At 45.5% G+C, this 14,026-nt stretch overlaps 1 protein-coding gene across 1 annotated transcript in view; it reads left to right on the top strand.

Moving 5' to 3' along the window:
* Window positions 1–2,654, top strand: part of myo18ab (myosin XVIIIA b) — a gene marked incomplete at both ends in the record, with an annotated part of 87,012 nt that extends 84,358 nt beyond the window's left edge. Inside the window, one exon of the mRNA XM_080525489.1 lies at window positions 1,124–2,654. Coding sequence (XP_080381615.1) covers window positions 1,124–2,654 — 1,531 coding nt within the window. The remainder of the gene's footprint in view (window positions 1–1,123) is intronic.
* Between the last annotated feature and the right edge of the window lie 11,372 nt (window positions 2,655–14,026).

Consider the following 14,026-nt stretch of genomic DNA (forward strand, 5'->3'; position numbering starts at 1 on the left):
ATTCCAGTACTGACAAAGCTCTTCAAGCTGCTATGTGACTAGTTTTAATATCGAATCCACCCCTATCAGGGCTTTACATGGTTCAGTCGATGCACTCAGCCCCAGTCGATGTTGGATGGGAGCACTTGGTTGAAGTGAGGTGCAGTGTTATTACTGGAGTTTATCCTCCAACCTCTTTGTCTTTATTGTCACTCCCTTGATGACAGGGGCTGTTTTAAAGCCAAACGCCTCCCTGGCAGATTTATTGACGGTCCCGGTGGCCAGCTGGCATAGCCTACCTGCACCACCCCCCTCTCCCCAGATTAATGGATGTGTCTGCCAGCTGACAGCTTCGATTGCCCTAGATTTGTCTCCTTACCAGAAGATTTAACTCTCCCTCCACTTGAGCCGCTCTCAACTTTGAAAAGTTTCAGAGATTTTAAAAGTTTCTTAACTATATGTCCCCACAGGCACCCTTTTACCGAGAGAGCTCAGCTCTGCACTCTCCCTTGAAGTCAGCTGTGTGTGTGTGTGTGTGTGTGTGTGTGTGTGTGTGTGTGTGTGTGTGTTACACACACACAGACACAAACACATACACATACACACAGATACAGACACACACACATACAAATTCACTGGGGAAGTGTACCCAGCTATCCTGCTGAATCACTCAACACATTTTACCACAATGAGATGCTTGACTGGAACCCTCTGTAACATTTACCAGCATAACATTTTATTCAAATGAATATACCAAACTCCTGTCGTTCAATATAGAAATCATTAGAGGATGCAGGAAAAAGGCTGCATATTTTGTCTTGAGTTTTCATTTAATTATTTTCATTGTGCAGTTCTGTAGTCTGTTGTGGGTCCAAAAGACACTGCCCTTTACTCCTGCATTCATTTTAATCATTGTTCTACTATCTACTGTTCTTTATTTTCCTACTACTGAATTCAATCTTCAATCTCATCTCTTTCCTGTTTATCAACTGTCATTCATATCTCCTTTTAAGTTTGTACTTCATCCATCATTAATTCTCTCTCTCTTCCTCCTCCTTCTCCATCCACATCAATGTGTTTCTGTCGTTCACTTATCCTACTTTCTCTCCCTCCTTTCCTCGCTCATCCCCTTCTCTGTCTCTAGATTTGCTGTAAACGTAGACGCAAAGGAAGGTAAAGAGTGGAAAGAGGGTAAGGAATGGAAAGAGCTGAACAAAGAGGGGAAGGAGGTAGAGCAGAGTAGGCCTGTGTCCTGTCTCAGCTACAGGAAGCGCTCCAACCTCAAGGACTCCATCGGGGGGAAAGGGGACGACAGCTCCCTCTTCAGTTCCCTTAAGGAGCACTCTGACCCCCAGGACTTCCGCAAGGCCAAGCCGAAAACCTCTGACCCCCAGGACGACTCCTACTCCACAATTGGCTCCTGGAGGAAATCCCAGGTTGGGGAGGACCTGGACGACCGTGGTTCAGTCATTTCCCAGGCCTACTCTGAAGCCGCCAGCCGGGCCAGGAAGGGTCTGGAGAGCCGCTGGGGTGACTTTGACAAAGAGTCTACAGTGTCCTCCATGGTGCCCAGCAGGGTGTCAACCCGCAGAGGCCTTACACCAGACGATGATGCCAAATCCACCCTGAGCCTGGGCCTATCTAGCCCTCTGGGGCGCTACCGTAGCACCACCCGCCTGGACGAGCGACGCGGCGACTCGTACGAACGTAGTCCTAGTAGCCCCTGCCTGAGCCGCCGCTCCGGAGGCCGCAGCCCTGGCAGCGTAAGCCGCGCAGACTCCCGCATGTCGCTGGCGCACAGCTGCCGCCTCAGTGAGTTTGACGACATGGACGACGGCCGCAGCATTGCCTTCAGCCAGAGGTCCTCGGCTTACAGCCCTCACTCCTCTACGGGCCGCAGCCTGTCCATGCCCCCGCCCCGCGCCCGCTCCTCCGCCGGGGACGACGACCCACTCCCAGACACCTCGGACGTGAAGCCGGTCAGCCACCGCAGCTACCTGGACCCAGACCTGGAGAAGGCCATCAACGAGGTGCTGAGCTTCAAGCCCATCACGTTCAAGCGCAGCAGCCTGGAGGACTCAGAGGCTGAGGCAGGAGGGAAAAAAGAAGAGGATGATGACAGGAAGAGTGTGCAAACCTCCAGGGAGGCGGATAGCGGTCGCGGTGGCAGCAGTCTGAGGCGTTCCGCGTCGGCAGTCGACTGCATGAGGAGCTCCAGCAGCATGAGCAGCCGCAGTCGCAGCCACAGTCGCAGCCAAAGTCGCAGCGGCAAGAAAGGGAAAGGCAAGAAAAAGAAGAAGAGCCACAGCTCCGAATCAGACAGCTCCGACGACGACCGCCACAAGAGGAGCAGCTCCAGGAGCAGCTCCAGGAAGAAAGACAAGAAGTCAAAGAAGTCCAAAAAGAAGAATGAGTCCTCTTCCTCTTCCTCGTCCTCCTCGGATTCCGAGTCCGACTCTGAGTCCGACTCCAGCTCAGGCGCCTCCACCATCTCCTACCGGAGTGCCAACAGCATCAAGAGAGGTCCTGGCCGCCAGGCTTCCAGCCCAGAGGAGGAGGAGGAGGCTGGGCAGCCCACCGAGGGACCGCCCCCTACCAAGAAGGAGGAGAAGAAGAGGAAGAAGAAAGTGGACAACCTGATGATGAAGTACCTGTACAGGGCAGACAGTGACTGAGGCTGGCAGTAGGTGTTGCCTGGTGTGGAGTTACTCTAGAAAGTGTGCTGAAAGCATGGTGTGATGCTAACCACAGAGAGAAGGCACTCAATTCTCTGCCCCAGTGCCGTCTCAGGTTTTCCTCTTCAATCTAACACAGAAAATAGCTTTTCCCTCTAATCACTGCATGTGAATGACATCACCATTGAGATGCAGAATGTCACTGAAATCAACAACAGCAGTTTGCAACTATTATGTTCTCAATTTCCCACTGAAAGCTGGTAATTCATGGTTGGATTATGTCTCCTCTTGAATGACAATTATTGTGACATTGCTTTTCACCAGGGTAATTCCATTGAGACCTTTCTGGAAGACGCACACACAGAGAGAAGGGCTTAAGCGTGTTGTGAATTTTATTACAATGCAGATTATCTTAGCAGCAGGGGCATGAAGCAGAGCTCATGTGGGTGTAGCGCCACGGTAATTTTCTTGCGAAACGTCTGCGTGATTTATAGCCCAGAAAGGGCGAAAATAACAGGAGTCGTCAATTAAGAGGGCCACCATAGATTTTCCCCTCTAGCCCCTTAACTCCAGGCATAATTAGACCAAGAGCATCGATTTACACAACCAGCAAAGTCATTTAAGATGCACGATTGACAGTAATTAACCCTGGGTTTGCATTATTTAAGCAGCTTGAATGTTAAATAAGGTTCAGACCTGTAGGTAGGTTGCAGGTGGAATGTCCAATGAGTGAGTTGTTTATTTATGCTCACTAATATGTTTGTAAGGCAGAGTTTGTGTTAAGATTAAGTTATCACAGAAAAGCTTCACTCTCATTTCGATTTAACTGACAATGTATTTTACCCAACGCATTTTGAAGCCAGAGCAATTGAGCGTTTTAAATTTTACATCAAGAGCTGCAACCACACACCAGAAACATTATCAATCACATTCACGTTTTTAGTGAATACATTTGTGTATACTCTGAAATAACCACTTCATAATCTTTTTGTTTATTTGTTTTATGTTGTCTGGTACACTACAGTATAATGCATCTTATAATACATGGCCTTGTATAAATGTTTGGTTGAAACACAATCATGACATTGTATAACAATCGAGGCATATATTACTCTACATCAGTGTCATGAAGACATTCTGCGGTGTAACTATGCTCTGGGCTTATCTTTAAATCTAATAGAGGCTCCTCTTTCTCCTCCAGCCCTCCTAGTCGAAGACGGTTCTGCTTCGATAGATCTGACGAAGAGGAGGAGGAAGAAGAAGAAAAAGAAGAAGGGGGGGCGTCCCGAGGGTCCTATCGCTCCCGATACACACGCGGCAGCTACCTGAATGACAGTGACAGCGAGGACAAGTCCACTAAGACCACAGCATAGTCTTACACACACACACACACTCACACACACACACACACACACACAATCACACACACACACACACACACACACACACACACACACACACACACACACACGTCCAGCACCTCAGTGCTGTTCCCACCATCACTCACACCATCCCACCATCACGGTTGTCACAATTGGCCTTGCATGTGGAGACGGCCCCAGTAGTGCACGATCAGACTCTCTGTATATATACACACACACACACACACACACACAACCGTTCTACTGTACATCTAAGCCTACAACACGGCATTGACAATAATATTACTACAGTATCGCTATTATTAGTACTCTTGCAGAGCTTGCAACGCTGAGATCTCCAATGGTTCTGGGTGCCATAGTGCATGTATGTGCACAACAGTGATGCTCTCTTACACACTCCACTCCTGAACAAACCCTGTTGTCTAGTTCTCCCGTCACCTATGACTCTTGTCTCCCCATCCTGGACTGACCCCTCCAGTTAAACAGCATCTCTATTCATAATTACTGGTCTCTGATGGCTGCATGCAGACAGATGCTTGGCTGAAGCCACCTCTCTCTCTCTCTCTCTCTCTCTCTCTCTCTCTCTCTCTCTCTCTCTCTCTCTCTCTCTCTCTCTCTCTCTCTCTCTCTCTCTCTCTCTCTCTCTCTCTCTCTCTCTCTCTCTCTCTCTTTATCTCTCTCTCTCTCTGTTTTTATCTCCTTATCTCTACTAGCCTCCATCATGGTTGTAACTGAGCCAAAGAACTGTAACTTCCCTCCCTTTTATCGCTGCATCAGAAGTAAAAAAAAAAAGAAAAAAGAAAGTATGTATATATATATATATATATATACAGTATATATATATATATATATATATATATATATATAAAAATAAGTACCAAAAATGCCTTTGTTGCAAGTATGTTGTGTGTACACTGTGTTATTGCTTATTTACGCTGAGTCCTGGTAAAAAGCTCAAAGTTTTTTTGGGACAAGTGCCACTGATTTAAGTAGGGTCTTCTACAGCTGGCGTTTCTGCAGCTGTGCCTGAATCTTGGCTGCCGTTTCACACCGAAGAGGCTGTCTCATCTTCTCATCTGTCTCATCTTCTCATCCTATTTTTTTCTCTTTTTTTTTCCTTTTTTCCGCAAGGGAATCATTTTTCCTAACAGGGGAAGAAAAAAACATCTTCTGTTTTGATGTTTGAAAGAGAAGAATAATTTGTTTGGAGAGTGCTGCCGTCAAGAAAATGAATTTCCATGAGGTTTGAGCGGAGCCCATGAAATGCCTTGTCTCATTTGTATTTCAACTTGAATAGACTAAGTACTTGCTGCAATGCTTTTGGGGTAAAGAGTCTTTCACTCAACAATTGTTTATTTCTTCTGTCGTTGTGGTTGTTGTTCTTATGCATTCTCTTGTTTCATTTGATGTGCTTTGCTTTCCAAAGGGAATGTACTTGAAATTGGTGGTTTCTGTATCTTCTTAACACTCATTTGTTTTCACTGACTATACTAGATAACAGATGGGGGGGTTGGGTATCCTCAACCAGCAGTTTATAGGTCTCCTATGTATTGCATCACTCTCTAAACTGGACATAATGATATCTGTTTCAGAACTGATACTGTGAACTCCTTTTCAGTGTCTTTGATGCCTTTTTCATATAGGATTCATCAGTAATTGGGGCCTGACCCAATGATACCCTTTAAACAGCCAAGCGATTTAACCAGGAACATTAAAAACACACATGAAAAACAGTGCTTTTATGGTTGCTTAGAGTTACATTGAACCCGGTCTCTCTAGTATTTATGAATTAGCATTAATGAAATGAGCAAGCCTGCCGAAGTCCGTATTATCTTCACATGGCATTTTGGGGCTTAACAGATTGTGTTGATACCCTGTGAAGGGAGGAGTGTGGTGAGATTGGTGGTGTATTATATATGCTTTTAAAGACGCACACGTCTACTGTATCACTTCACCTTTTTCTCTATGCAGTCAACATTGAGTTTTATAATTAATATTACGTTATTTTAAGTGTTTTAAGATCTCAATTACTCTCTGTAAACTTGGCTCATCAAAATACAAGACAAAAAAAAGAAATGAGCGAACATAACATTGCTGACTGTACACATTAATATTTATATATATAAATATCTGTATGATTCATGCTAGCTTTCAAAATAGTTCATGTTTATTTTCGTTATTGAACAAATTACCACTTGTTATAAGTAATAATTTTGCATTACAGTTTAATATATTGTAAATAAATGATGGTGATTGTTTTAGAGAGGCTCCAGACTGCTTTTTATTGTGCAGGCTTTTGTGTGGAATGATTGCCTGTTGTGTAATGAGTCTCTCCGGGTTCAAATCCCTCCTTTCAGACTAACATTTGTACAATAGAAACGGTCTTGCACTTAACATTTCTGGAGGGCATGCTATGGATAAAAAAAAGAAAAGGAAGAATTTCTGTTTTTCTCTGATGCGCTTTGATGTGTTCACCGGCTTTGAGAGATGTCAACAGTGTCCCTGACCCAGACTCTGATGCAGTTCCCATTGGATCAGGCCTTTGTCTTGTGCTCAAATAAATGTTTCCTTTTTTCAGCGATTTCATGGCAATTGGTTGTTTTCAGCTTTGGGCGAAAGTGAATCACTACTGCATAGCAGTCATAGGAATTGCAGTGTATAAAGTGGTCACACAGTTTTTCTGATTTGTTACCCCACCATCGTATTCTGCACCTTCACCTTCAGCTGTTTTTACCCTTTTTACACAGCACACACTACCTACTTTATCTGTGAGACCCTGCACCATAATTTGACAAAAAAACTTCACTCACATTCTGTGCCAATTAAGTCTATGTGCCACCGGGTTACATATGATGAGCTGTAATAGACAATATTATGTCTGTTATCTCATTTCTGGTTTCTGAGAATTGCTGACTAGGTATAAACACAAATAATGGAATATTCTTGAAGGATGTTGGATTGACAATAAGGTGGAATTAGATCTTATCTATCAAGCAATCAGTATTCAATCTTATATTTTGATTTTGGAGAGGAATGTGATATGGATTTTATCCCTCATTTAACACTGTGCCTGCTCTCCTGCTGTGCACACAAATAGTCATTAGATGTCTCTTCTAGGAAAGAGTCTCTAAATGTTTCTTCCAGGAAAGAAAGAAAGAAAGACATTTTGTATGAATTCCTACTCCTTGTTTTAATGAAGTTGCAAGAAAGACAACACAGAAGGGAGACTTGGGGCCAGTGGCGGACTGGCCACCGGGCAAGCCTGGCAAATGCCAGGAGGGCCGCGAGACTCTGGGCCGCTCAGAATGTATTATATAAAAAATATATATATATTTGTAATTTTGTCTCTGGTGATTTTCATTGAAAATAACTTATTTCAGCAGACCGCGGCCCAAAACATGTTATATCGGCCGGGCCATCCACGCAGTTCTGCATCGCGGATGCCCAGGGCCCTAAACCAATAGGAGCAGAGCTCCCCTATGGGGCGGAGCTCCACGATATAGAAGGATAGTTATGGTAAACCAATAGGAGCAGAGCTCCCCTATGGGGCGGAGCTCCACGATGTAGAAGGATAGTTATGGTAAACCAATAGGAGCAGAGCTCCCCAAAGGGGCGGAGCTCCACGATATAAAAGGATAGTTATGGAGATATACTCCAGCTCTATGAGTGGAGCGGAGCCCCATAGGGCTGCTGGCCCACTTCGACTTGTTCAAACCCGGCTGTATTGTATATTTGGGAGAATGAGGGAACGGAGGACGCCCGTTTTATAGCACCCCAGGGTGGGCGCGGACATCGAACAATTCAGTCAATTGGTACTTTAGGTAGCGGGGTAAACCAATAGGAGCAGAGCTTTAGGTAGCGGGGTAAACCAATAGGAGCAGAGCTTTAGGTAGCGGGGTAAACCAATAGGAGCAGAGCTTTAGGTAGCGGGGTAAACCAATAGGAGCTCCCTATGGGGCGGAGCTCCACTCATAGAACTGGAGTATATCTCCATAACTATCTAGTCAGCTCTGTATCGCCAGTGGACACGCACCTCATGTCATCATTCCGTTTATAACAGCAGTTAACGTTACACTGCTTTCATTTTCAGAATGGGGGAATTTGATGAGAGCGATGCAGTTAATGTGCAACAAATCCGAAATTCGCATGTATTGGGCCGAAAATAGCACAAAAAAGTACATTCGGTGTGAAAAGGCTATTGTTGTGTATTTCTTGTTGGTTATGAATCAAAGAACAGTTATTGAGTTTAAGACGATTTAATCCGAGTTACAAACAGATTTATACATACATGTGTTGATCCTGTGGCCTGGGCTGGAAAAGAGGCAGCTCTCTAGCTAGCCTGCCCGTTTTGTTCAAGAGGGGAGGGGCCAGAATGTATGTGTGTTTGCCCAACCCCCAGAGGTCTCTGTTGGTCATCTGGTTGCCATAGAACCCTCATTGTTAGAGGGCATCATGTCCTTGCATGCCCTGGTATGTGTGTGTGTTTAAAATATACTACATATTCATACATAGATCATACATACTACAGAAATATACGACACATCCCCCCTCGGACCACCCAGAGGGTGTTCCGAAACTAAACGACCACAAAACAAAAACAAAAACACAAAACCCCACATACTGCAGCTAAGAAACCAAAGAAAAATAAATAAATAAACAACAACAAACAGAAAAACTACACCAACACACAACACAAGAAGCACAATAACACAGACCAACCCAGGACCAGTATTAGGACCCAAAGATATCATAAACAAAAAATAGAAAACAACCAATAATAAAAAGAATCTTGAAAATAACAATCACAATTAAACTAAACACAGTTCATCATGCACAAATCAATACAGAAACTTCCAACGACCGATGTTTTCTTTGTCCTTGAAGCGTCAGGGTCAGAGGTTGCTAGCACATGAACCCAGTTGGAGAACAGCCTTTACCGCTGTCTCAGATTGATAACACTTTCATAGTCAGGAGCTTCCATTTTCGTTGCGCTAGGAACAGAACCTCTTTCCTATCTTTGCATAACCACCACATCACTTCTCAACTGACATCAATCACACAAATACACAAACAATACACAAATAATGACATTCAGTTATCATAACACATAATTCCCCAACAGTAAGCACAGGACAAAGGGAATGCATTAATGCATAGATCTTCACCTCAGATGAGGACTAGTCTTCTGAAAAGTTCATTAACGTGGACTGAGTGACTGATTTTCCAAAAACAGTCAACGAGGCCCTGTCTCCTAAGAAAGTCAAAAATCATGTCTGCTATAATAGGTGCTCCTATCTTAGCAAAATAAGTTTCCCATGCCCCTAAGACCGTTTCCAGCCATGCTATCATCTGCTGTCCATTCCCGTCGTTCCCTTTGATCTGCTGCTTCACTACCCTATTCATAGTCTTTAATCTTTTCCTAACTGGTCGTCGTCCGTCAGTGTCATTGAGGTTCAGGCAGCCGCCTGGTCCCCTCCCACGCTGATCAAGGTCTGAGGAGTCGCCCTCAGCATCATCTGAAGCATGATGCAGGCACTCGCCAGCATCCCCAGTAGCACAGGTGTCCAGGCTTTGGACACTCCCAGGCTGGACCTCCAGACTGTCAACACTCTCTGCTTCGTTGGTTTCTGGTTCATTGGCATCTGGACAGCTTTCCACTGTCCCCTCGGTTTCAGGCACTGCCGGTAATGTCACTGGCTGTAACACTGGCATTGCCACTGGCTCAGGCAACACCACAGCATCTCGTCGTAGCTCCTCCTTCTCAGGTTCTCTGGGGACCTCGGCACCTGTTGGCACAACATCCTGCCTACTCTGTACATCCACCCCCCTGTCCACCACCCGTGGCCCTATTGGGGTAGGGATATGCCCAGACACCACTGGTGTACCCACTCTGATGTTGTTTCTCCAACAGACCCCACATTGACCCAAAGCATGGTCAATCTGTTCCATCAAATATGGACTCCAAAACCCAAAATCCATTGGTGATCTTGCGTCTTACCTCCCCCCTAGCCACATGTGCTAATCCATGAGCTTCCCGTATTAACATGCCTAATAAATCTGAGGGTGCTACAACCAACCCCTCATGATTCCTCCATAGACCTGTGTCATCCTGACTTGCCCCCCTTGCTAGCCAAACGTTCTTGTCTAACAAAGTTGCTCTACTCTGTAACATCAATAAATCCTCAAGTGTGACCATGCCCTGTAATTGCTTTTCATGTGTGACCAGAAGACCTTTACCTGCCTTGTCTGCTCCTGTAATGGCTTTGGCTGCATCCTCTGCAGCCCTGTTACCTTGTGTGACATGTGATGATTCAGACCTGTGTGCGGCACACTTCACTATGGCTAATTCCCTTGGTTTCATCATGGCTTGTAACAGCTTCATGATTTGAGCGTGGTGCTGAATAGGCGAACCATCAGTTTTCTTAAAACCCCGTCCCTTCCATACAGCTCCATGTAAATGACACACATTGTGGGCATAGGCAGAGTCGGTGTACACTGTCACTCTTTGTCCGGTTCCCAAGTTGCATGCTTCTGTGAGGGCAATCAATTCAGCCAACTGAGCTGAACAAGGCTGAGGAACAGCCTCGGCTTGTTCCACAATGAACTCCGAATTTTGGGATCGGACTATGGCATACCCAGCACGTAAATTTTCTCCTACCCGGTAACAAGATCCATCAGTCCAATACTCAACGTCAGCTTCCTTTAAAGGCAAAGCTAGTAGATCTGCTCTAAGCTTAGAGTACCTCGTAGCTTCCTTCACACAATCGTGTGGTTCCCCATCTTCTGGGGTTGGCAAGGTCTCTGCTGGGTTAAGTGTGTTACATCTTAGTAATGTTACATCTTCCCTTTCCAACATCCTGTAATAATCCCTAATCCTAGGCATCGTCAAAGTGTACTTGCCTTGATTCAAGAGGTTCCTTAGACTGTGGTGGCAGAGAATGGTAATTGGGTACCCCATTGTTAAGGTTGTTGCCTTCTCGTACATAAGATATGCCCCGGCCATTGCTCTGTAGCATGGCGCGAAACCCATTTCTACCTCTGAATACGCGACAGAATAATAGGCTATGGGCTGTGGACTAGGTCCAATGCCTGTTGGTTGCGTAAGAACAGCGCAGGCATACTTCCCCTCGGCTGAAGAAGAAACATACAATCCAAATTCTTTGGAATAATCTGGAAGCGCTAAAGCTGGCGCTTCTTGCAATTTGTGTTTAATTGTCTCAAACGCCAAATCAGCTTCCCTTGTCCAAGTAATGCAACATTGGAGGTTATCACTACCTGTTTCCTTAATCCTCCCCCTCAATGGAGCGACTAGTCTTGTGTAATCCTCCACCCATGCTGAACTATACCCAGTAATGCCCAAAAACATCATCATTTCCCTAACCGTTCGTGGTTTTGGAGCCTTCTGAATAGCTTCCAAATGTTCATTAGTGACACTGCGATGTCCCTGTGTAATGGATTGTCCTAAGTAAGTTACCTTTTCCTGACAATACTGTAGCTTCTTTTTAGACACCTTGTGTCCCTTCTCCGCCAAAACCTTTAACAGTTTAACGGAATCCCTGTGACATGTTTCTTCATCTGGGGCACAAAGGAGTATGTCATCCATGTACTGAATGGCAGTACTACTTATCATCTGCTCTAACCCGTCTAAGTCCTCCTTCAAGACCTGATTAAAAACATGAGGACTGTGTTTGTACCCCTGTGGCATTCTGGTATATTGATAATGCTGACCTTTGTAGGTAAACCCAAATAACCCTTGACTTTCTACACTAAGAGGTATAGAAAAGAAAGCCCCGCATAAATCAATCACTGTAAACACTTTGGCTGTAGATGGAATCTGAGTCAACAGCACATGAGGATCAGGAACTTCAGCTGGATAGCTGACAACTACCTCATTCACAGCCCGTAGGTCATGTACCAGACGATATGAACCATCAGGTTTCGTCACTGGCAGAAGAGGTGTATTGCTTAACGGATATTGAGTTATCTTCAGGACTCCTGCCTCTAACAGTCCTTTGATCTGTGGCTCAATTCCATCAATTGCTTCTTGTTTCAATGGGTATTGATTTTTCCAAGGGGGTTCTGCACCTGGTATGAGTTCAACTCTCAATGGACGAGCTGATTTCACAAATCCAATGTCTGTACTGTTCTTTGCCCACAGGTCGGCTGGCACATTCTGCATCATTTCTTCTCTGAGGTCTCTTTCAGCTTGTACAGGAAGGATTAGCTGGTTCATTAGCTTCACAGTCTGCGGATGTCCTATTCCTTGAGCAGAGATCATCAGTTTTGTGAACTGTCCATCAATGCTCCTCCAGATAGCAGGGTTTTCTTTTGTCGTTACAAATCTGGCTTTTTCTGAGTCTGCCATCATTGCCCCTAAATGCTTCTGTTTATAGTGTTCAGATATCATAAGTGTCACATGAGGGATGCTACCCTCAATCTTATGCTCCTGATCTAGATAAGTGTCACTGTTTATCTTCATAGCCACTCCCTGAGGGCCTAGGATTATACAACTTGTACTAAGCTGTACCTGTTTTGGCTGATGCTTCAGCCACTCATCTGGGGTTGCATCTGCAACTTCTCTAAAATACTGGAGTGTACAATGCAATGGATCAGTAGGCCTTCTGGCCTCTGACATGTGTGCCAGGATATAATTGTCCCACATCCTTGCTGGTTCCATTAGGTCTGGGCTAAGCCCTCCCACCCAATATACCATAGATGCGTTGTTGTCCATCATGACAGACAGCTGTCTGTTCTCTTGTGGCACTGTCACCTGACAGCCGTCAGGTGTGCATTTCACTGTACAATTCAATTGGCATAGTGCATCTCTCCCTAGTAGCCCTATTGGCGTGTGTTCTGATACAAGTATTGACAGATCTGCTCTCTGTCCTTTGTACTCTAAGCTTACAAGCTCAGTGGTAGGGATCAGCTGTTTAATTCCCTCGAATCCGTATTGTCTTCACATATTTCCCAGACATAGGAAGGTGCGTGGCGTCTTCAGGCTTCAGACAGGTGTAGGCTGCTCCACTGTCCACCATCAATTCTAATGGACGTTGGTTGACCGACACCCATATTGTAGGTTCATCTTCAGGCCTGTTTGTCACCACCAGCTGGCACCCCCCTCTCGGATCTTCTGGGCACCCCTATAGCCCAGCTGCTGGGCCTCCGTAGGGGTTCACCACTCCTGGAGCCGGTGCAGCAGGGGGCCTATATCCTCCTTTTTGTTTCCCCCCTGCGCCCCCCTGGTTCTTCTTAAAGCAGGTACGTTTTAAGTGTCCATATTGGCCGCATTGGAAACATGGTCCTAGCATCTTCCTCCCTGCTGCGGTCCATCCCTCTTGTGGTGGTCCTTGGCCAGGCTGGTTGTATGGCTGGTATGGAACCACTTGCACCCCTGGTGGCCCCTGTGGGTATGGATACCCCCCTTGTGGCCCCTGTGGGTATGACTGGGGAGGGACAGTTTGCAGTTGCTGTGGCTGAGATGGGACCTGTAGGGCTATAGTCTGCACTCTCTCTCTGGTTTTCTTGCCTTCAGTCAATTGCACTTGAGTTAGTTTTCTGAGTGAGTCTTCGTCTTGTGCCTTCTGTGTCTGAATCTTCTTTCTAAATAATTCTACTTGGTGTGCTATGTTGTCTATATAAACAGCCTTGCTCATGTGTCGTAGCCCCACCACTTCTGCTAACTTGTTCTTAACTGGGGTAGGGAGACCTTGTTGAATCTTTTCCCTGATTATCGCTTTTTCTAACGGGTTATCTTCGGCATCCTTCCCTGTCACACTTCTCCATTGAGAGTGCACACGGGCAACAAAACCCCGGGGATTTTCATCTCCCCCCAGTGGCTTCACAATGACATTGTCTGGGTGAATGTGAGTAGGGTATGTTTCTCTGATTGCCTTCCACAGCTTGCCTCTGTTTGCTGCGAAGAGCTCTGGGTCATAAACGGATGTATCGATATATCTATGAAGTCCTGCCTTCATCAATATTTCCTGCATG

This window comes from Nansenia antarctica, assembly GCF_963989245.1.
Source record: "Nansenia antarctica genome assembly, chromosome: 3".
NCBI lineage: Eukaryota > Metazoa > Chordata > Actinopteri > Argentiniformes > Microstomatidae > Nansenia > Nansenia antarctica.